This window comes from Mastigoproctus giganteus, chromosome 12 (genome assembly GCF_048544385.1).
Source record: "Mastigoproctus giganteus isolate SK-2022 chromosome 12, ASM4854438v1, whole genome shotgun sequence".
Taxonomy (NCBI): domain Eukaryota; kingdom Metazoa; phylum Arthropoda; class Arachnida; order Uropygi; family Thelyphonidae; genus Mastigoproctus; species Mastigoproctus giganteus.
The window spans coordinates 24,175,390-24,198,748 of NC_143586.1; the positions used below are offsets into that span (position 1 = coordinate 24,175,390).

The 23,359-nt window shown below is 32.6% G+C and overlaps 1 protein-coding gene across 4 annotated transcripts in view; it reads left to right on the top strand.

Moving 5' to 3' along the window:
• LOC150076793 (putative RNA-binding protein Luc7-like 1) overlaps nucleotides 1–23,359 on the top strand; it is a 180,175-nt gene that overhangs the window by 34,566 nt on the left and 122,250 nt on the right. For all 4 annotated transcript variants that reach the window (XM_090386712.1, XM_090386711.1, XM_090386713.1 and 1 more), the window contains one exon: nucleotides 13,695–13,789. In XM_090386712.1, coding sequence (XP_090242838.1) covers nucleotides 13,695–13,789 — 95 coding nt within the window. The remainder of the gene's footprint in view (nucleotides 1–13,694; nucleotides 13,790–23,359) is intronic.

Below are 23,359 nucleotides of genomic sequence, written 5' to 3' on the forward strand. Positions count from 1 at the left end.
CAGAAATGAAGCTAAAATAACTACAGATGTGCCTACTTACACATTTCGTCTGATGACAAGGAGCAGAGTCGTCCTGAAAGATGCAGTTACTTGGCAGGTTTAAATGGTCTCTAATGGTTGGCAGCAATTTGCCTTCCAATATAGCCAGGTATCCATTAGCATTTACGGAACCTTTTATAAACTGCAGGTGACCTACTCTGCGATATGAAATGCACCCCATATCATTTGGCTGGTAGGGAATTTCACTGTAGACACCATACAGTCTGGATGGTATTCTTCGCCATGTCTATGGTGAATCATTTGTCTCCCATCAGAGCCATGCAGGTTGAATTTCTTCTCATCCGAGAAAATAACTGACTTGCACTGCTCGGGGGTCCATTTGACACGCTCCTTACATCAAATTAATCGTGCCTTTTTAATTTTTTGTGTGAGGAGGGGCTTCTTCTTAGGACGACGGGCTAAAAGTTTCTTTTTGAAGAGGTGTCTTCTGACTGCACTCATGTATTTCTTCCCATTCTCTTTTCAGCTCAGACAAATAAGGTTTACGGTTTTTAAGGCATAAGTGCTTCAAAACGTGGTCCTGTTTTGGCATAGAGACTCGTTTGCGCCTGATTCCTTTTGTCCTATCAGCAGATTCAGTATTCTTGAGTTTGGAAAGAAATCTGCTCACTGTCAACTGATTACAAGACACTATAAGCAATATGACAGGAAGAACATCCTTCCTCACTTAAAGCAACAATAGCACTCTTTCTTTTTGGCGTGAACTGCACATAACTTGCCATCCTCACAAAATCAAGGAATGACTGCAACCCTTGCAGAGCATGCTTATATAGCTGAAAGTAACAGCTAATGCAACATTACATCATCACCTACACGTATCAATCTTATCTGATGCAATCAGTAAGAAATATTGCCATATACTTTCGTTATTCGGGTGTTACAATTTTAAGGGATGATGCACTTTCTTTGAACACCAGTGTACTATCGTACGGATTCCATTTTCTGCCAGTTCGACCATATTTCCTGAATGAACTGACTCTGGCCATACGTTTTTCCAACATGCATTTAATGTTGATGGTTTTGACTTCTTTGAGTGATAAAACTGATACAGTCCACAATTGAAAAATGTTTCCATGCCTCCATCACTTCAATGGATTCTGAATCTATTTTTTCCAAAATCCATTGTAACGTTTTTCTGATGTAATGAGTTTTAAAGGTAGATATAATGCCTTGATCTAATGCAGTGGTTTTCAACCGGGGTGCCACGTAATTTGGGTTTAAGTTACTTAAACTTATTATTTTTTAAATTTATGTTTATTTCATTATAAAAAGGTGTACAGTATCTTTTTAATTTTGTGGTGATCTATAATTGATGTTTACTTAATACCTCTATATAAAGAATAAAATTATTATATACTATATATAATTTGTATTATGAAATGTAATTTTTATAATTATATTGTAATAACTATCATATAACATTTTTTTAATATATGTATGTATATATATATATATATATATATATATATATATTTTGTGGCACCCCTACTCAATTTACTGCCTGTTAGATCTGATTCCTCTATATATATATATATATATATATATATATATATATGAATCTCTCTATATATATTGAGGAATTAAATATATATATATATATATATATATATATATATATGAATCTCTCTATATATATTGAGGAATTAAATATATATATATATATATAGAGGAATCAGATCTAACAGGCAGTAAATTGAGTAGGGGTGCCACAAAATAAAATAAATGACTTAGGGGTCCCATTATTAAAAAAAAGGTTGAAATCACTGATCTAATGGATGAATTAAAGAAGTTGTAATAGGTGTTGGGAACATTACTTCAATGTTTGGATGACCTGGTGCATTATCCAATAGTAGTAAAACTTTGAAATCTAGATTTTTCCACAAGTTCAATAGCACAGAACCTAACATGAGGATTTCCTGACAAAATAAAATATGGGAATATTCCAATTTTTTTTTTTTTTTTCCGTAATAACTAGCGAATTAACAGTGGGGATTCGCAAAAAAAAGAATGGAAATGTTGAAAAAGTACATCTAACATAATAGCACAACTTTTCCCTACACAAAAGCTCAAAAGTACAGTGCTAAAGCAAAACTGTGTTATACAGGGGTTGCCTGTACATGTGAGGATAAACTCCTCACTCCATTATGCAGGTTAATTTAATTTAAAAAAAAAAAAAAATTTTCCCCCCCCTCCTCATCTTTAGGTGGACTTTATTCTTTAAATTCAGCATGTTAGTTTGTGGCAGCTTAAAGCTAGTATCATTTCAATGTCACTCTAGAAGTTTTTTTTTTTTTGCTTTTTAAGATTTCTTTCATTCAATTTATGTACTTCATTTTGTAATAAATTTAAGCCTGTAAGGAGACATACCATCTCACTGGCATTTTGGAGTTTTCCTTCCAATTATTCTGTGTATTTTATATTTATAGGTAGACATTATTTCCTTAAATTGGTATTATTGGTGGCAAACTCGCTAAGTTGACAAAGATGTGTTGACTTTTCAGTTTCATTTCGCCTTTGGTCTGTGTTGGCATGAATATCACATGAATTTGGTATTTAGTCTGCTTTTCTAAAACCTGAGGTGATATAATTAAATTTTATAGACAATAATACAATAAAATCCTGTTACAATGAAGACTACTTTTAACAAATTTCACCGCAACAAAAATATTTTCAGCTCTCCATTAATGCTCTGTAAATTTCATTTTAGTTGAAATAGTTCAGATGAAAAATTCAGTACAAATTATTTTAAAAGGACACCTATGTCTAAAATGTATCAGTTTACATATGCGAAAATTATGACTGGTACTTGTGTGAATGGCCTTCCTGTTGTAAATATAGCTATGGGAAAATTTGATTAAGAAAAATAAATAAATTTTAAAAGAAGTGATGAAAAAATTCACTTTTACACCTTCTGTTAAGTTTTCCACATTTCTGAATGATCATGATGAAATTCAGTTGGAGCAGATTTGTTCACCCTCCTACCCTGATGTTTTTTTATAAAAATGGTGGGGGGGGGGAATCAAAGGAAAAAACAGTTTGCTTATTTTTCAGAAAAAAATTAACAATCATGGATGTATCCTATTTTGACAGCATACATGAGGACAAAGTTAATATATTGATATATTAATGTATGAATAGAATATAATGTATATAATAAGTTACTATATCAAACTAAGGATATTTCTGCAAGTATGGATTTATTAAAATCATGTGCAATACAGTATTTATTGGTAAATAATATAAGCAAGCTTATATGGCATCAGCCAAAAAAACTACCTGCCTCATCTGTCCATTCCCTCTAATACTTTGTTTAATTCTTCCCTAAATTTATTCAAACTACGTGCTTTTACAACAACAGATGGAAGTTTGTTCCATCAAGGCTGAAAGTAAATTTTTGCACATCTATCCTGCAGTCATCCTTTTTTCAATTTAAATTTGTCCTCATGTATGCTGTCAAGATAGGAATGCCATCAACATTTAGTTTACTCACTCCATTTAAAGCCTTAAACACTTAATCCGATCTCCCACTGGTGCCTAGTTTTTAGGTACTGCAATTTGCAGAACTGAACTTTTTCATTGTAAGAATACCATTTTGTGTCTTTGACTAATGTTGATGTGCTTCTCTGCACCTTTTTACAACAGATTAACATCTTTCTTAAAATGAGGCATTTCCAGAAATGCTACACTCAAGAGGCATCCTAACTGTTGCATTATACAATGAGATAATCATCTCTTTAGCTCTGTTGGCAAAATTCCTGTATATCATTTACAGAATCCAATGAGCTGTCTTTGCAGCCCATCTGCACTGTCTAGAGAACTTCATGTCAGACTGTACAATTACCCCTGTCACTTTCATTCTCTATTGTCTTGATTCCTGTCATTAACCAGCCTACCTACCTTTGTATCATTTGCAAACTTTGACAATAAGCGTGATATTCCCTCAGTATTTTTAATAAATATTGGAAACAGTAAGGGTGCCTAGCACTTGAACATTGAGGGATTCCTCTAAATAATATCAGTCCAAGGGGAATGCCTAAAATGCCTGTTTATAACCTCTGTCTTCTGCTACTCAACCATCCATCGTAGTGACTTGTCCCTAAAGTCACACTGCTCCAATTTGTACAGCTGGACAAATTCTGCAGTATTTTGTCTAACAGCGTCAAAAGCTTTACCGACATACAGATATGTGATGCTGAAATTATTATTTTTTGCATCCATTGTTCTTTTGTTATGGCTTCATCGTAGCTAATCATTGTCAGACATGATCTTCCTTTAACAAATCTGTACTCTAGTCCCGTATAGTTGCATTTCTTGTAAATACAATATGCTTTCAAATGATTATCACTGAACAAATATTTTTACTTTTATACTATATATTTTGTCATTTGTTTATTTATTATTGATTTTAAAGTCTGTTTAAGTAAGATAAAGTGGAAGTTGTCCTTCTGTTGTTAGAAAATGCAGTAGAATTTATTTGAACAAATAATGGTTCTTTTAAATTATTTTAAGTGATATTTATTAGAATAAAGTTTCAGTGCATTGCTGTGATTCATGCATCCCCCAAGAAGTTTGTTGTAATGGGATTTTACTGTATTTTTCTATTATGGCCAATTCATTTAAGCTGTTGCTACTTAATTCTTAGTAATTTTAAATTTTCATATAAAACAGGACTAAGAATTCTTACCATTCATGATATATGTAGTGTAATAGTTCACCTGTCTGCGCTTTAGAATGCTAGAAATAATTTCATAAGAATGCCTTCATTTTAAATGAAATCTGAGCAAAAAGTTCTCTGAGACTTTGAATTTAGATATTCTAAAGTAGCCTTATAAAGTAAGTAGTGTTTATTGCTTTTAATATATTTAATTCTCAATTCAAGCTCATACAAATGTAAATATTTCTTTAGTTTTATATCGACAAATTTTTTTCTTCTTCAATCCACTATTCAAAAATATTTTTTAATTATAAAATGATGGAAATATTTATCCTGCTTCTGGTGATGTTTTTGTTGACTTTATGAGGAATTGACAAATTCTTGGTTTTGTGTAGTCACAGAATAGATCCAAAACAGGATTTTGTCATACACTCAGTGTGAAATGTGGTATAGTTATTTATTTTAAATTGATAAACATTTCACAGATAATTGAATATTTATGAAATATCATGATTAAGTAACAGAATTTTTATATTTAATTTAGTTGCTAGAGGTTGTTTACAATTAGTAAGCATCTGTGTAGTCATTTATAATAAGATAATATTTGTAAGCAGATGTCTTTGCCTACAAATATTTAAAAATACCACCCACATCTAAAGATATTGTGTATGCTAATAATAGCTTTCCTACATTGAGAATCTGATTTTTGCATTAAAACTGATTACAAAGTAATCAGTTTCAATCCAGACTTCATTAATTTTTCACCATTCAGTCAGACCTGTAGATATTTGATACTATTATCAACACAAGAGAAAGTATTAAGATTTTTACATATATATATATATATATATATATATACAGTAATCTCCCAGTTTATAAATTCAGTTTGAGTTTGTTAATCAGGATTGATTTTTCCCATATGTAGAGTGATATATATGGAGAATGTGTGAAAAAAAATTTAATCGAAATTCATGATAGACAACAATAAAATTATTTTATTTTAAAATAATAGTCTTTGTTAATAACCTAAAAGATTTTTCATTCCATCTTCATGCCTGCCACCAATTTTAAATTGGAATTCTCAGTTTTGTTGCTGATTACCATTCTGTTATTTGGTTACTGCATGTAACAGAGACACTGTGTCTTTGTTATATTATTTTTTCTCTTCATTCTTTGTTTAATGTATGTTGTGGTAAATGTAAGTAGATGAAGAATGTGCACATTTACCAAAAGTGGTGGGGAAACTGCGTAATGTATTTTTCATATTTCCCAGTCAGTATGCATGTTTGCCAATTAGGGAATATGAATGTGCATGAAGTGTGGCAATAAAAGATAGACATTTTCAGTGTAACCTATGTTAAGCTTTAATGTAATAACATCAGTATGTCAGTATACTCTGTCAGTTTTTCAGTAGCTTTTTCACTGTTAAATACAGTTCATGCATCCTGAGTAAGAAATGCATGTTTTAGATAGAAATACACTTCAAGGTATTCAAATATTAATGCCAAAGACTAACATATTTATATATCCTGTATTAACTTTTGTATAGGTTTTTGTGAATGTACTTTCTTTTTTCAGTGCCTATTTTTGAATACTTGTATACTAAATGTACATTTAACTTTTTTCGTATTTCATAATCATGTTATCATGCTTGAACAGTGCCAGTGTCCTTGAGTATCCTTCTAAAACTCAGTCCTGTCTTATATCTTGCAAAGAGGATTTTTCTTCTCCTATGCTTATTTTTGACGATACTCATATTTTTAGACAAGGTTACATATCTCTATTAGGTATTAGAGCCTAACCCTATTAGAGAAAACCCAATTTTCTCTATTAGAGAAAATTGGGTTTTCTCTTTGGCTGTCAGCATTAGTTTTCTTCTAAACATTTACTTTGTACAAATCTTGAATCTGCCCTACTATGGAATAATGTTCCCATATCTGGGGTGATGCCTCTTTAACCTGGTTAATTGACACATTTGTTATAAAGTCACTCCACTCCTTGTCTCATAGACATTCTGTTTCTGCTTGCATACCTTTTCTATAGATACAAGAGCACTATTCTTCTGAATTGGCTTCTATAATTCCCCCACTCTCTTCCAAATCATTCTAGACATGTGCTGCAACCAGTCAGCATCCTTTTACTGTCCAGCTTCAAACTCACAGAACCAATTTTTATTCTTTCTCGTTTATTCCTTCAGCTTTTGTTTGTTTCCTGGAACAGTTGTGCCCCCCCCCCCACATTTCCTGGAAACTACAATCTACAGAAATAATCAAGTCTAATGTGAATAAGTATCTTCTTTTGTCATCCCAACTTTCAACCCACACACAGCACTAAATACTGTGGGTTCTAATACCTCTTGTGTTTGGGGGTTCCATAAATAATAATAATAAGGCTCTTTAACTTCATATTACACTCTGTAACAAAGAAATGTTTGTTTATATTTAACTGTTTCTTATATGAATTTTGTGCTGAAAATTCATATAAGAAACAGTTTTGGAATGTTTTCCTCAAACAAGAGGAAAAATCCCATCAGAACTGAACTTGCTCAATCTATTCAAAGCCTTAATAGTGTATTAAGGCTTTGAATTCAATAGTGTATTGATTTTTTTCATAATGTCAGTGTTTTAGTGGCAATTGAAAATTTTATGTTTTTGCAACATTTATATGTATTATATAAATGTGTACCAATGCTGCTGTGATATGAGCCTGTTATATTCTTATAAGTCTTGTAAATAGCTGTCTACCAAATGAAGGTATAAGTTATCACCAGACTAATTCTGTTATGTTTATGGATATTGTATAGGCCCAAAGAAGATGAAGTACAACATTATTGATGGCACCAAGTTTTGCAGTGCACATGAAGCCTATTTTGGAATGCCTATGGAGGTTATCATGACAAGTTATTGGTACTTTTATTTCTGCTGTAGTAGTTGCAGAGAAATGTTAGAGAGAGAAGGTTTTTTTAGTAGTCATATGCATACATCCTTTACTATAGCTGAATATGGAGAGAGCCAAAAAACCATCATAATTGTGGCTATATCAAATTCTGAAAGAAGTCTGAGATCAAAAAGCTGTAATGTATCTCAGCATTCCATAGTCTTCTTGCTCTATGATTTCCATTCCACCTTCCAAAAATTGTCTTCAAATTGAATGATCACTGATGGAGTATAATTGATGTTACCTGAGAAGCAGTACATTTCCCTAAAAGCAAGTCTTCCCCATACAGAAATGTAACATTTTACAGTTTCAGAATTCCTGCACTATTCTAATTTAATGGCAAATGATGCAAGAAAGCAAGCTTATACAAATTGCCCCCCCCCCCCAAAAAAAACTTCCCATTTCACCTATTCATCCTTCCAATAGTTTTAGTTCTTCCTTGAATTTATTCAAGCTGTCTACTTCCACAACAACAACAGATGGAAGTATGTTCTGGCAATGAACTACCAGCTGGCTAAAGGCAAACTTCAACACATCTATGCTGCAACTGTCCTTCCTCATTCTGAATTGTCCCCTCTTCTGAGCAAGAGGAAAAATCTCATCAGAACTGAGCTTGCTCAATCTATTCAAAGCCTTAAACACCTCAATCAGTCACCTTGCAGGTGCCTATTGTATACCTTTTGTTCCCCTCACTAATCTTGTTGCCATTCTCTATACCTATTCTGGCAGCTCTACATCTTTCCTAAAATGTGGCCTGCAAACTTGTATGCCATACTCAAGATGTAGCCTGACCATTACCTTATACTTTGGGGCCCCAAGCTATGGCCATGGACACATAAGTGGGTGTGTGTGTGTGTGTGTGTGTGTGTGTGTGTGTGTGTGTGTGTGTTGCAACAATTCAAGAAAATTTATGACGTATATGAATTTGTTTCCTGTAGCTCCAGCATTGCTTTCAATTGAAAGTGATGCTAGTTATCCTCAGGCATTTTTGAAGTTATCAGGATAAATTGTTGTTTCCCTTTATAAGTGGTAGAATTTGCTGAATTCTTTTCTATTTCTATTGAATTCATGAGCCCACTTGCATTTTTAACCTATAATGCAAGTTTATTTCATATTTTCAAACAATGCTTTTCTAGAAAACTTTGATACTTTGATACATAGCTGCTTTTGGAATGCCACATGATAACAAAATTACTAATAAATGGGAAGTATAATTTTTTTTTTTTTTTAGCTGATGCCTTATATGTTTGCTTTCTTGCATTATTTGGCACTGCTAATACTAATTCTGCCACACGTGAACCTCACTTTCCCACATCTTCTCATTCTCTCATAGCATCCGTCACCTTGACAATGATGATTCCCCATCTTCATTCTGCCTGGTGGGAGGTTCTTACTTCATCTCACATGACATACCAAGCAGTAAGAATTTTTGATAATTTATTGAGGGCACATTGAAGATGCCGAGAATTGATTATCTCTTTCAGAGCCAAATAGACCTTGAGGTTGTCTGCGTAGAGAGCAACTTGAACATTTCAGGTGTTGATTAAAGAAGGAAAATCATTAATGAAAGCTATGAAAAGCATTGGGCCATGGGGGAGACTCTGAGGCATTCCACTTAGTGGGATAAAAGGGTTTGAGTTCACTTGGTCGATAATAATGCTCAGGAAAAATTGCATAATACAGCTCTCCTTAGCCACAGGAACAGTGGAATGTCAACTTGAGGATGATTATCAAGAGCTTCAGAGATATATTGCCAGAATGGAAGCAAATTGGTAATCACAGATTTTCCACGGCAGAAACCATGTTGATCCTGAACTATGAAAGGCCCAGAAAAATTCAAAGATATGTGTACTACTGTGTCAAAGAGTTTAGGAAGACTGTTTTTCAAGGATATGGGTCTGTAATCGGGTACATCATACTTATCACCTTTTTTGAATACTGGAAGTACGTTAACCTGCTTGAAGTTGAAAATACAAAGTATGATTGGTTTAAGAGTAGTGACAATCTTTTTCGAAAATTAGGCTGGTGTCATTGGGAACCTTTAGTGTGATAATTTTTCATATTCTTTAATGCCGAGTTTAAATCATCATCTGTGATCAAGAGATTATTGAGGATATCATTTTTTACTGGTACAAAATTGGGAAACATGGCTGTATCATTAGTTTGAATACTAGAAAAATATTTGGGAAACTCTTGATCAATATGGAATTCATTAGATAGAGAATTCCATCCAAATTATAGAGTTAATTTACTAGTGGATTTATTCTTAGGTTTCATGAAATTCCAGAATGGTTTTATATCTGAGTTATTAGGCTAACCTGAACTCATTGTGTACTCATTGTAAGCCTTTAATGTTGCTGTTTTTACTTCTTTTCAGAGTTCACTGAATATTTCTTAGTATCATCTCTCTTGGTTGCTTTTACTTATTCCTGTAGAAGTCTTTAGATTTAATTTTATGAATTAACTCACTGTTATATCAATGCGGCAAGGTAGAGTGTGCTGTCAGATTAGATTGAAGAATAAGGTTGTAGATAACTGAGTGGGTACAATTGATCAGGTTATTAGTGAGAACATTGATGTCTTCAACAGAAGTGAGCAATACTGTAAATTATTACTGATGAAAATAAAGTTGTAACTATATATAACCTTGCCAGTATATGCAAGAATTTTAGTAATGTGTTATATTTGGTATATTGCCTACTTTATGTATGTTCCTGAATGTTTGGATTACCACCTGTATGTTAAGAAATGAAACTGATGAAGAGATAGAATTCAGTTTTACTTTTTTTAATTTTTTTTATGTAATATGTTGACAATACAGAAAATTTATGGAACATGTATTATACCAATATCATTTCCACTAAACAAAAGACTATATTAATACGTGATATAACACTGCTTTCACAAATTTTTAAGTTTTTGCACTTTTTATTTTTAAAGCACCATTCAAACTGTTATACTCTTTTACGATAGTTCTATGGCTGTTGTGTAGGATAAACAGTTCCAAATAAACTCGCCTGATTTGATCAATGCTTTTATCTGTGGTGGCTCTTGGCATTTGAAATGATTATCATTTTGTAGATTTAAAAATCTTTTTTTCTAATTTGAAACACAATTTGATGCAGATTTGCTGATCAGTTAAAAAAAAAAAAAAAACACCCTTCCATTCAATGCATGTAAATCGGACTGACTGAAGATAAATGAGCGATTCATGCATTACTGTATCTAGATGAGTCACCGAACATGTTGCAAGAAGTCATTGATTGCTACAATGCTGCACTTTAATGATACAAATTCAGCTCCTGAACCTTTTGATCACATCTTGTACTGAATGTGTGAGTAATCCCAAAATGGAGGATGTTAAAGATAGAGATACCTTTAATACACATTGCTCTCCCTACAAACTTTTGTTTTAGTTTTGCTAATCTCTGTAAGGAATTTTGTGTACCAACTGTTTATGGTATCACTGCTTTATAAGTAATAGTAAAGTGATTGGGAATTTATGAAGTTTTTTCTCACTTAATATTAAAAAGTGAGGGGTCTCTAGGAAAGATATGAATTGAACAAAATTATGAAGAGGAGCATATATGGCAATAGTGTTTTCATACACAGTTGATCAGTTAAAAAGCTAGTTGTGATATTGAAAAATGTGTAACACGATGTGCAGCTCTAGTCAAAAAAAAAATTAAAAAAAAGGGAAAAAAAAAGTGAAGTACTGAAAGTTTATTTATTGAATGATACACTTTTTAATCATGTTTTTGATTTAACTTAGTTTATTGGGCAATATAATTCGCGATTGCAGTTTTTTCCCACACTTAGTACCATCGCTTTACTAAGACAACTTAGCTTAGGCTATGTGCTAGACCCAATACAAGTGAAGGAACGTTGGATAATTATGCAAAGACAGCTGTCCCATTTTAGTGGGGCTTGGGAGGGGGAATGATTGGTGTCACTTGGGATATTTCATTCCATCTACCCACTGTTAGGATTTTCCCTTCCACATGCTAAAACTGGCACCTTTCTAAGATTGCTAGCTTTTCAACTACTTGTCACTTCAACGGCCTGCTTCTGATCACAATGCCTCAAAATTCCAGTTAGTGTCACTAGTCTTATTGCTCCCAGAAAATAGGTACGACCTTAATCCTTTAGGTAAAAGTATATCATACTGAAATATATTCTAATTGTAAATTCGCTACCTGCTACTGAAATTAATTTAACAAATATAAATACAAATAAACAAGTTATGTTCTGATCTGTTTTCATAAACTGTATCTTATATAATAAGCTGTATGTTAAAACTTTTTGATGTTTCTAAATTTCGATAAAGACCAATTTTGTATCACAAATTATTTTCAGCTGAGAATGGGTATACAAAAGATGAAGCTCACTGATTTAATTGTTTCAATATTTCTCTATGCTTTTAGCTTTAATCCCCTCCAGTTCCCCCTATCATTATTGTATTGGCTTGAAAATATGACCCCAAACTGGATCCAAAAATCCAGGTTGTATGTGTATTGTCCTTTCATGGGTTGTCATCAGTATCTCATTTTCTATATTCATTCTAATGTTACTTTTCTAATATTATGGTTTGCATTATTGCATGATCTGGATGTTATGTATTTTGAATTTCAGCCCTTCAAAAAATGTTGAAGATATTTCATTCTATACCCTTTACTTTCAAAACTTGAAAATCTGTGGAAGTTGCTGAAATTGAGTAGAGGTTGTTATGATTGAGATGTAGGCTCTTAAATCAAATTTTGTATTATTAAATTTTTGCTCACAAATTGGGAGATTGTTGTATGTATTATATATGTACACACATCATATAAATCTTAACACAGGGTACCTTCCTCAACTGCAGGGGTTATATTCCTTTGGAAGGTCACAAATGAAGAATCTACAGGAAGTTACTAGGGAGTGGCTAAATGACCAAAAATTAACCTGTAAAACTTATAACTTCAAAAAATTAGTATAGCAGAAGCAAAAATGTGGAGTTCTTTCATCATGAGTGATAAGACTACAATATTATTTACTACAGTTAAAAGTTCCTTTGACTATTTAAGTTTAAAAGTAGACAGGTTAGTCCTATGTACCATGGATCAATTTCTATGTGATGTAACTTTTGGTGCATTGATTTTCTGAAGAGTTTTAGCTTGATATCCTAAATGGGAGTTCATATTAAGTTCATCACTAAAGGTGTACTAATGGAGACCAGTAAGTACTGAAATAAGCTGAAACAGTGTAGAATACCTTTAAAATTATTGTTTGTGTATCTTATGGCAGCTCTTGCAAAATGTGAAGTTCATTCTGTGATGTGTGATTACAGATTAACTACATTACATTAGATGTAATGTGTTGCAAAAACTCATTAAGGGCTGTGTAATTCTCTACAATAACAAACATTGTCAGCAAAATCAAATTCGCTAATAGGGATCATAAGAACGATCACTTTCCAGGACGATTATAGTATAAATAACAGAAAAGGTAGTACTTCAGCAATTGTTGAAAAAACTGAGGATGAGTAACTTGTAATTGGGGAGGCCATCCTGTGTGAGAGAGATTTTCAGTATAGACATAGTAAATGTGCAGTTTATATCACTCAGTGATTCTTAACCTTTCTAATGCTACTGACCATTTATTGAAGTTTATTTGAATCATTGTTATCTTTCTTATCTTTTGATTCCACTTAAAATAATCATATTATTATAGGAGTAGAATTAGTATGGATTGAAATATTGACTGGATACATTTTTTACTAAAAAAATGAAAACAAAATCAGCCTTGTAATAAAAAAAATATATAATTAATTTACTGATCACAGATCAGTAAATTAATTATATTTTTAACTAAATGTTCGATTAGCCACAGACAATGTTAAGAAACACTGATCTTGTTCGAAATTTGTGATACTATATTTTTCATTGTTATAGACTTAAGGGTATTTAAAGTTTATTTTAATACATTTGAGATAGGAATGGTTTTAAAAGTAATTGATTTTAAATTTAAAGTGAAACTAAAAATATCTTTTAAATTTTCTCTTCAGGTGAGAACAACCGTTTTAAGGTACATTTCACAGATCCACGTGTTTGTAAGAGTTTTTTACTTGGTTGTTGTCCACATGAAATATTAGCAGCAACGGTAAGTATAGTTAGTGGATTGAACCTTGCTTTCTATTTTATTTGTTATTTTTTTTTTATAATTGGTTATGTTCAGGGTAGGAATCTGCTTGAAGCATAACTGTAATTCAGTATCATATCTTGAAAGTAGATATTCACAATTTCTATCTTTCTGGAGATAATCATGGAGTCATTATTAAGGATGAGATTTGAATTATTTAAAAGTAAATATGTGCACAAAATGAAAATGAAACTGACATAGAAGCATATTGATATTTATATAAAAATGATTCTCTGACTGATTTATATAAAATTGAAGTAATACTAAATACCAAAATACTTTTCCTCAACAGTGTCTGAAAGTAAAGGTTCCTTTATTAGTTCAGATATAGCATCAAAATAGACCTTACACTATCATGCTGGTAGCAGTTATACAGTTCTTAATATCTTGTGTATTTTGATCTTTATCTCTCCCTCTCTGTCTCAGAAAATGTTGTGAAGTTATTTATGCTAATCTAAAAATCTGTTACTTAATCAAAGAACCTGTACATAATTTGACAATAGTATCGTTTCAGAAGCAAAATATCCCCTCCCTCTCTCTCTCTCTCAATATATATTTACCATATTGCTAAGTTTAAAATTATCTCTTTTCTCAAATGTGCTATGCAGTTAATGTATCGATATGCACAATAATAAATAACTTCTGTCGTTGATTTTTAGGAGCATCAGTGACTTTGAGCATATTTCTCTAAAATATCTTCATGAAATTGTACCGTGTTATAATTATCTCTAACATTATCATAGTGTGATCATAATCCAAGTCATTGCATATTAAATATAAATTATAAAATCCAAAAAAAAATCATAGTTGTCTGAGAAAAACATTAACCTTAGAGATTTAACTGCAGATTAACCAAATAAACTTTTAATGTTTAATCACATTGCAAAATTCTGTATGATTAACTAAGTTCTTATTTGGTTAACTGTTATTTATTATAATAACTTTGATCTATGCTATTGGCACTACATGTTATCATATTTGTATAATATTAGTTATGAATCACTCATATGGAAAATTTGCAGATGTACCTGAGAGCAAATGTGACTTAAATCCTGAATTCATTTATCTTGCTTAAGCTGCTTATTTGGAAAATAACTAATGTTTTTAAAAGCAAAAACTGATTTTAAATATTTCTTAATGGTTGGGAATACATATTTTTATGTGCTAGATCTTATTACTTTTTAGATATAAGTAGTTATGGTGCTTTTGATATGAACCTAAATTATGCAAATATGGTTAATTTATGCTTTTAGCTTTATTAAGGTTATGGAACATTATTTCCAAGGTAAATGAATTTGGGTAACTTATGAGGTTTTTGTATAACTGACAATCAGCTACTTATAACATTAATTACAAAAATAGTAACCATGTTAAGTGCGTGCTTTTAAAGTTTCTGTAAAATTTATGGAAAATGTCTTATGACTTCACTGAAAGCTTGCATTTTTGTGCATTTCTAATATGCTTTTATTTTATTTGCCAGCTTTTAAAGCTTCTGTAAAATTTATGGAAAATGTCTTGTAATTTCACTGGATGCTTACTTTTTTTGTGGATTTCCAACAGGTTTTTTTTTGTTTGTTTCAAGGTTTCTCTTAGGTGGCTCTGAATTTTATCTTTTGCAGATTATATGCCATAGCTGGTATAAGTTTGGCACTTTGTGCTTTTTATGCTTGTAAATAGGGAAATTACAGTTGTATTATTTTAAACAATCTTACCTTGCATACCACCAGTAAGATATAAAGTATTGCTTTGCATAGGTACATATAATTATAGTATTGGTTTCTAACATTTACCAACACATTCTTAAATATCTTTTAATAAAGTCAGATTTTCAAAAAAAAAAAAGATTTTATTCCCAAATTAAAGATGAGTAATATAAAGGTCAAAATTAAGGTACCAGTTTAGTGGTTAATTTATTTAATCAGTAAATTCTTTTCAAGTAAAATGAAGACATTTAGACGCACTTCGGAATGTCAAAAAATTATGCTGCCATACTCAGTGGTCAAATGGTAGTATCATTTAATTGGTGGCACTTTTTTTTATTTACAACTCTTATTTATATATCACTTTGTTCAGTTTTTCTCTCAAAGAGATCAAGGAATAGTTAAAACAGAGAAACCTATGTCTGGATTTGATCATCTATACCATAGTAATAAAAACAACTTTTATCCATTACATTGCTGGTTCATTTGTTATTGTTAAGCTTATAATATCCTGATTTATATCATTTACACAATATATCAATTACTTAATTTCATATTTAAAAATTAGTAATAATTTAACTCATTATATTCTAGTTGATATCAACTCAATTCCTGGTTAAGTCTTTTCTAGCAATATATGATTTATTTTTATAGTTGCAAAATTTGTTTCCAATATTGCAAACACTCGTATATTCAAGAATACAGTGGTACCTTGGTTTGCGAGCATAATTCGTTCCGGAAACGTGCTCGTAATCCAAAGCACTCGTATATCAAAGCGAATTTCCCCATAAGAAATAATGGAAACTCAGATGATTTGTTCCAAAACTCAAAAATATTCACATACTGTAAAAATGATTAATACAAAATACATACATACCTTTTTATATTTTTAAAAGCAATCGAATTTATTAATTATTGGGTAGAACGACTTTCACTGTCACTAACGGAATCATTACTATCTGTTGACTTTTTCTTTTTGTGCGACTTTAACAAAGAACCTCTCCAATGACACTTGCTTTTGCCTCCTTTTGAGGATTTCGCGGAAATATGACATTGCATTGTCGTTAAACAGATTCATCGCTTGCACTGCCACAGTCTTATTCGGGTGGTGTTTTTCTACAAAATTTTGCACTGTTTCCCACATTTTACACACCTCCCTAATCTCATTTGAAGAGAGGGATGTCTCCATTTTTTCTCCTCCTCCTCAGACGAGATCTCCTCCATCACCCCTTGCTGTTGCTCGCGATGCAGATCCATCAGTTCGTCGGTGGTAAACTCCTGGTCATATTCCTCCACCAGCTCTTGAATGTCGTCCTTATTCACCTCCAGTCCCATGGTCGTCCCCAAGGACACAATTTCATCGACAACTGGCAGCTCCTGTTCATGAGCAAACCCCTCAACGCAATCAGACCACAGTTTTTTCCAAGCAGAATTGAGGGTTCTCTTGGTGACCCCATCCCAGGCTTTATCGATGATTTTGAGGCAGTTTACGATGTGGAAATGATTTTTCCAAAACTCTCGGAGGGTAAGGTTAGTTTCTTCGGTCACCTCGAAGCATCGCTGAAATAGTGCCTTGATGTAAAGCTTTTTAAAGTTCGAAATGACCTGCTGATCCATGGGCTGGAGTAATGGAGTGGTGTTGGGAGGAAGGAACTGGACCTTAATGAATTCAAATTCTTCCAGTAAGTCGTTCTCAAGGTCTGGAGGATGAGCAGGAGCATTATCCATAACCAGCAAGACTTTGAGTGGCAGTTTTTTTTCTAAAAGGTATTTCTTCACTGCAGGACCGAAGACCTCATTGATCCACTCAACGAACAAGATACGGGTGACCCAAGCCTTGCTGTTGGACCTCCACATAACATTTAACTGGCTCTTCTGCACCTTGCATTTCTTGAAGGCTCGTGGATTCTCAGAATGATACACGAGCAGGGGCTTCACTTTGAAATCACCGCTTGCATTAGCGCACAGCAAGAGGGTGAGACGGTCTTTCATGGGCTTGTGACCGAGCATTGCATTCTCTTCTGCTGTAATGTAGGTCCTCTTTGGCATCTTTTTCCAAAAAAGCCCCGTTTCATCGCAATTAAAAACTTGCTGCGGCAGGTAACACTCGGAAACCATGAGCTTCTGGAACTCGGCAACGAACGCCTCAGCTGCCTTAGCGTCCGAACTCGCAGCCTCTCCGTGCCTCACAACACTATGGTTGCCACTTCTCCTCTTAAAGTTATCAAACCATCCCCTGCTCGCCTTGAAGCCTTCTTCGTTTTCTGTAGACGTACCTGGCTGTTTACTGACGAGGTCGGCGTACAAGGCCTTTCCCTTCTCACAGATCAAGTTCTCGGTCACAGTATCACCTGCTAGTTGCTTCTCATTTATCCACACCAAAAGCAACTTTTCAACATCTTCCAGAATACGTGGCCGTTGCTTTGATATTCTCGTGACTCCTTTTGCTACATCTAGTCCCCTTAGTTCTTCTTTCTTCTTTAATATTGTGCAAATTGTTGACGTAGACTTCTTATAAAATCTTGCGATGGCGGCTACTTTCATACCTTGTTCGTGCTTCTCGATGATTTCCTTCTTAATTTCTACCGTAATCATCTCCTTCTTCTTACCGCCTTCCTTTTCAACCCTCTTCTTCATTGGGGCCATTTTCGTAGTGTACAGTTAATAAATAACAGTCACTAAATTTGAACACAAAAAAAAAAAAAATTGCTTTACGCACATACACGTGGTCACAACGCTAGCACGAATGTTCACTACAATGTTGACTGTATACGAATGAGGTATGCCGACTGAGACCGAACATGCGAGACGATTAACCACAATCCCGAGCAGCACGTGATCACGTGACGCTCGGTAGGCAATTTTTAGGAAATAAAGCACAATTACAAAATGAGGAGGCACCTTTGATACACACAAACAAAGCTGCGCCCGTGTAGCAACTGAATAAACAACACCATAAAGGCAGAGATACACTATTAACACCTCACATTTTCCTAAAGCACATTTCAAGGGGTTACTACAATAAAACAATAAAAACAATTTCCAGTTGCGTTTCTGCTAGTGGAATCTGTTATAAACTGGTAATAAACTCTGTCTAATTGCATTTGCGATTACTGTATACCGATAGCTGGAATTGTGTTGGTTTTTACGTTATTATGGTGAAATGTGTTTCCCCTTCACTGATATAAAACACATAAATACAATTTCGGAATCTTCTCTTCATTCCCATCGTGTTGCGTTCATTTGGGGTGATTCTGCGTTCGACTGCCATTTCTTGTAAACACAAAGGCGAATCGTGCATAAGCGAATTCGGTTCGTGTTATATAAGATATCGTTCCCCTATTTATAAATCGTGTATGATCGAATTCGTGTAGTGTAAACACGTGTTATACGAGGACTGACTGTACTCGTATTGCAAGACCTCGCTCGTTTATCAAGTTAAAATTTATTAAAAATTTTTGCTCGTCTTGCAAAACACTCGCAGACCAAGTTACTCGTAATCCAAGGTACCACTGTAGTTTTGATAATGTATTAATCTGATTAATCTATTAAAAATTGTACTAGATTAATTTTTTTTCTCCCTAAAAAAAAAAAAAAAAAAAACTTCTGGAATGCAAAAAGTTTTGATGGCCAATACTATTTTAATTGAATGAAACTGGAGGGATGGATTTTGCAGCATAAAGGCAAAGTAAATAACTTTAAAATATTGTTTATTACATTTTCATAATGCCGTACATAATTTTCTCTGCTAGTTTACATTTTAACTGTAATAATTAATCACATAGTGGGCACTGACTTGTTATTATTCATTTGGAGGAAGGGTATCAGTGCATTCTAACAAAGCTGGGGTCTATATTAAAAGTTTTACAGATTGATTTCTCATTGTTATACAATATTTATACAGATTCAGGAAGCTGCATTTTAGGAAGAATGTGGATCTGTTGGAATGGGTGCAGAAAGAGAAAAATTGATTAGTCAGGGAAACAAAAGGATACTCTTTCCATGAAAAACTTCAGTTCTGCAAATTGCAGCACCTGGAAACTAGTAGGCACACCTGCAAGGAAGACCAGTTAAAATGTTCACTGCTTTAAATGAATTGAATAAACTAAATGCTGGTGGCATTCTTACTCATTTTCAGACAACACACAGAGGGGACATAAATTTAAATTAAAAAAGGATGGTTGCATTATAGATGTGCAAAAATTTTCTTTCAGCTAGAGTAATTGATTGTTGGAACAAACTTTCACCTTGGAAGTGGAGGTGGGTAGTTTGAGTAAATTTAAGGAATGATTAAACAAATTGTTAAAGGGGAGATGTACAGTTTTTTTTTTTTTTTTTTGGCTGATGCAGCATAAGCTTGCTTCCTTGCACTGTTTGCCACTACTAGTACATTATTCAAAATAGCCATTGAATCTTGGATCACATTTTATTAAAATTCTTCATTTACATAAGTTTATGGCCCTGATTCTTCTCATTATTAATCTTCTGTTTACATTAATACTGCTTGTCTTGTTCGAAAGTCCTCCCTTTTTTCTCCCCTATAAAAAAAAATCTTTAATAGCAAGTTTTGCTACTTTTTTTTTTTTTTTTTTAATTTTGTGTATACAGATAAAACATCCAAAATCCAGCTGTCCCAAAATTTTTTTTTTTTTTTTTTTTTTTTTGCAAAACTTGTTCTCCGAACAATATTGATGAGTTGGTTCTCTTGATTCAGTATTATATTAATGTTAAACAATATTTAACTTGATGCTTTTGAGAACTCCATTGGTAGCTTTATATGTCATTTATTTTTGATAACTAGCACTTTCAATTGCTGTAATATACATTTTGTGGTCTTAATCATGATAGAAAGTGTGCTGGCCACCAAATGAAGTCCACAGTTAACAAAATTTATTTATTCTTTATCATTATTTCTTGAAAAATTGCTTTTGATATAAGTATAAATGACTGTACCTTTGTCCTGTGTAAAAAAGCATTTAAGATGAAATATTGTGCCACAGAATTTCATCAGCTATTGAGCTATGTGACATTCATGATGTTTCCTTTACTCCTCTCTCATTGGTCTTTAATAACTGTTGTTGACAGAGAAGGTGGCCTTTGCCAAATTGTTTTCTACGGAGGGCATTGTTTTGGTTTGTATTTTCAAATTTTGATTCTGTTGGCACTGCAAGTTAGAGATGTTATGCTGTGCATTTATATGTTTTGAAAATTAATCTTTATATTGATTTTATTAATCTCTGTTAAGTCTTTACTGCTTTCTAAAATGAGGACGTATACTATATGCAAGCCATATTTTTTGTGTTTTAAAAAATAATAATACATAATTTTAAAAAACTCAATTACTATGGCCAAATTCTCTTGCCTTTGTAAGAGTGATATTTCATTGTATAATTAAGTAAAAAAACAGGCATGCATGTACTGCATTAAATGTATGTGAACACAGCTATGGAGAATTTCATTCATGATTTCCACTTTTTTACTGATATTCAAGAGTACAGTTGGCTGCTGATATAATACTCATATTTATCATCAGGCTTGTCTCCTATCTCAAGTTCGCTAAATAAATTGGTCATCATTGCACACCAAAAGATTATTATCCAGATTCCACATTTATTCTTTAATAGCAAAACATATTTGAAAACATTGATTTCAAAGCAATTGAGGATGTTCCAATTGTCTACTCTCAGGAAATGTTCTTGCAGCAGTTCTAAAGCAGTGGGAGAATGTTCAGTGTTGATTTCATGGAGTGGTGGGGCAATCTGAAAGCCTTATTTTAACTCCTTAAAATATATATATATAAAATGTGTGTGTGTAAAATCATCTTGTCCAGTTAAAAAAAAAAAAAAATTCCAATGCAGTATTTTGTTTCTGTTTGTTTTCCTCCTTGTTTTATTATTATTTTTTTAAATGGAAAATCATCTGAGTGATTTTTGTAGGTGATTTCAAAATTTTTATCATTGGCGTAAGGAATAAATAAGAATAAAATAGTGTATTTAAATTAAAAGTATATTAATTACTTAGAAAAATTTTCAAAAAGTAGGCAGCCTTATTGCTAATCCTTTATCTGTGCTTGAATTTTAATATTTCATGTTCGTTTAGATTTATTTACCCAAAAACCAGAAAAATTTCAAAATCTGCAAACTCCAGTTCCCATGGTCATTGGATTTTTATGTCACAGCTGCATTGATAAAATAGCAAAGAGAGCTAATTTGATATTGCTTTTTGGAAAAATGTGATTGACATCCAGAAGTGTGTATTCATGTCATTTTGTCCATTGTGTAAATTGAACAATTTCTGTCTGCCCCCTGTTAGCCTTTTTGTTGCTCCCTGGTTGTCTTGTGGACAACCTAATATTTTTGTCATATATATATATTTATATATATATATATTTTTTTTTTTATTAGGCCTAATTGTTTTTGCAATTTTTTTTTTTTTTTTTTCCTTCTCCTTTGTATTATATTGTATGGGTTATAGAAATTTCTTGAAAATGTGTTTTGGTTTACATGTTATTGTATAGGGGATTCAAAATTTGTGCAACCGAAAATGAAAGCTAATTTCTCTCATTTTCATAACCATATGTAATTCTTATAAAACTACTTATACAATACTATATACCTCTGCATGCAGAATAGTGGTTCCAAGTTTGCACTTACACAAATGCATATTAGGTTGTCTGTGATAAAGCCATCACAACATATTCCCTGTCTGAAAGATGTTTACAGACAAACAATACTTTTGCGAAAAATCACATGTAATGATTTTGAAAAAAATCATCACATGTGATTTTGTACACAAGTTCCTTTTTATTTTTTGTTCCAGTAGTCGTGATAAAGAAGTATTTGAAACTTTTCATTGATAAGTGAAAATGTGATGATGTTAATCAATGGTTATTGCTGTCATCCCAAAGAGTCACTTAGAAGACTTTCTTTAAAAATGGGTATGTCTTATTAAGTCCACAAAGAGTTATTAAAGTTAGGCCTCTTTCTCTATTATATTCATGTAATGCATGAACTTAAAAAGAACTTAAAGAAAAAATATTGCATTATTGTTGCTAGTGTTCACATCTTTATTGATTCGAATGGAATTGGTATTTTGGACCACATTTTCTTCAGTGATGAAGCGTAGTTTCATTTGAAGTCATGTCATTAGTCAAAACAGCAGGCTATGGAATAATGATGCTCTTACATCTTCAAAAAATGGGCATATGGTGTGCCATTTCATCTTGCTGAGTGATTGGTCCTCTCGACAACATGGTCAACAGAAACTTATACTGAGATTTAGCGCACCAGTTTATTGCATTATTTGACAGTGAAAACATAACTGATGGTTTCATCAAGATGGAACGAATTGTCATACGTCCAATGAAACAGTGGCTTGTGGGGGATTGTTGAAAGTAAAGTGCATAAAAATAATCCCTGCACATTTGGAGGAACTGAAGGCCAATATTCAGAATTAATTGCAAACATAGGTGTTTTGAATTTGAAAAATGCGTGCATGTAATTCAAGGTGGGAATTTTCATAATTTATAATAATTTTTGTAAATTACTTATTATCATTATAGTTACTTGATTACCTAATCTGATAGTAAAAGAATGAATTTTAATTACTAATATTTGAGTTGCACAAATTTTGAATGACTGTATTATACTGTCATTATCTAGCAGTTCTTTCCCCTCTCCAGTTTGATGAGGTTATACTGTTTTTGCCATATTTTCAGTGCCCAGCATTGTGGTGTGCTACGCATTAATTTGGCACTGTTGAAATCTTCCAATAGAGTTGTATTTCTGTATATGATTACCTGAGCCATTGTTTTATCATTCTTATTGGACAA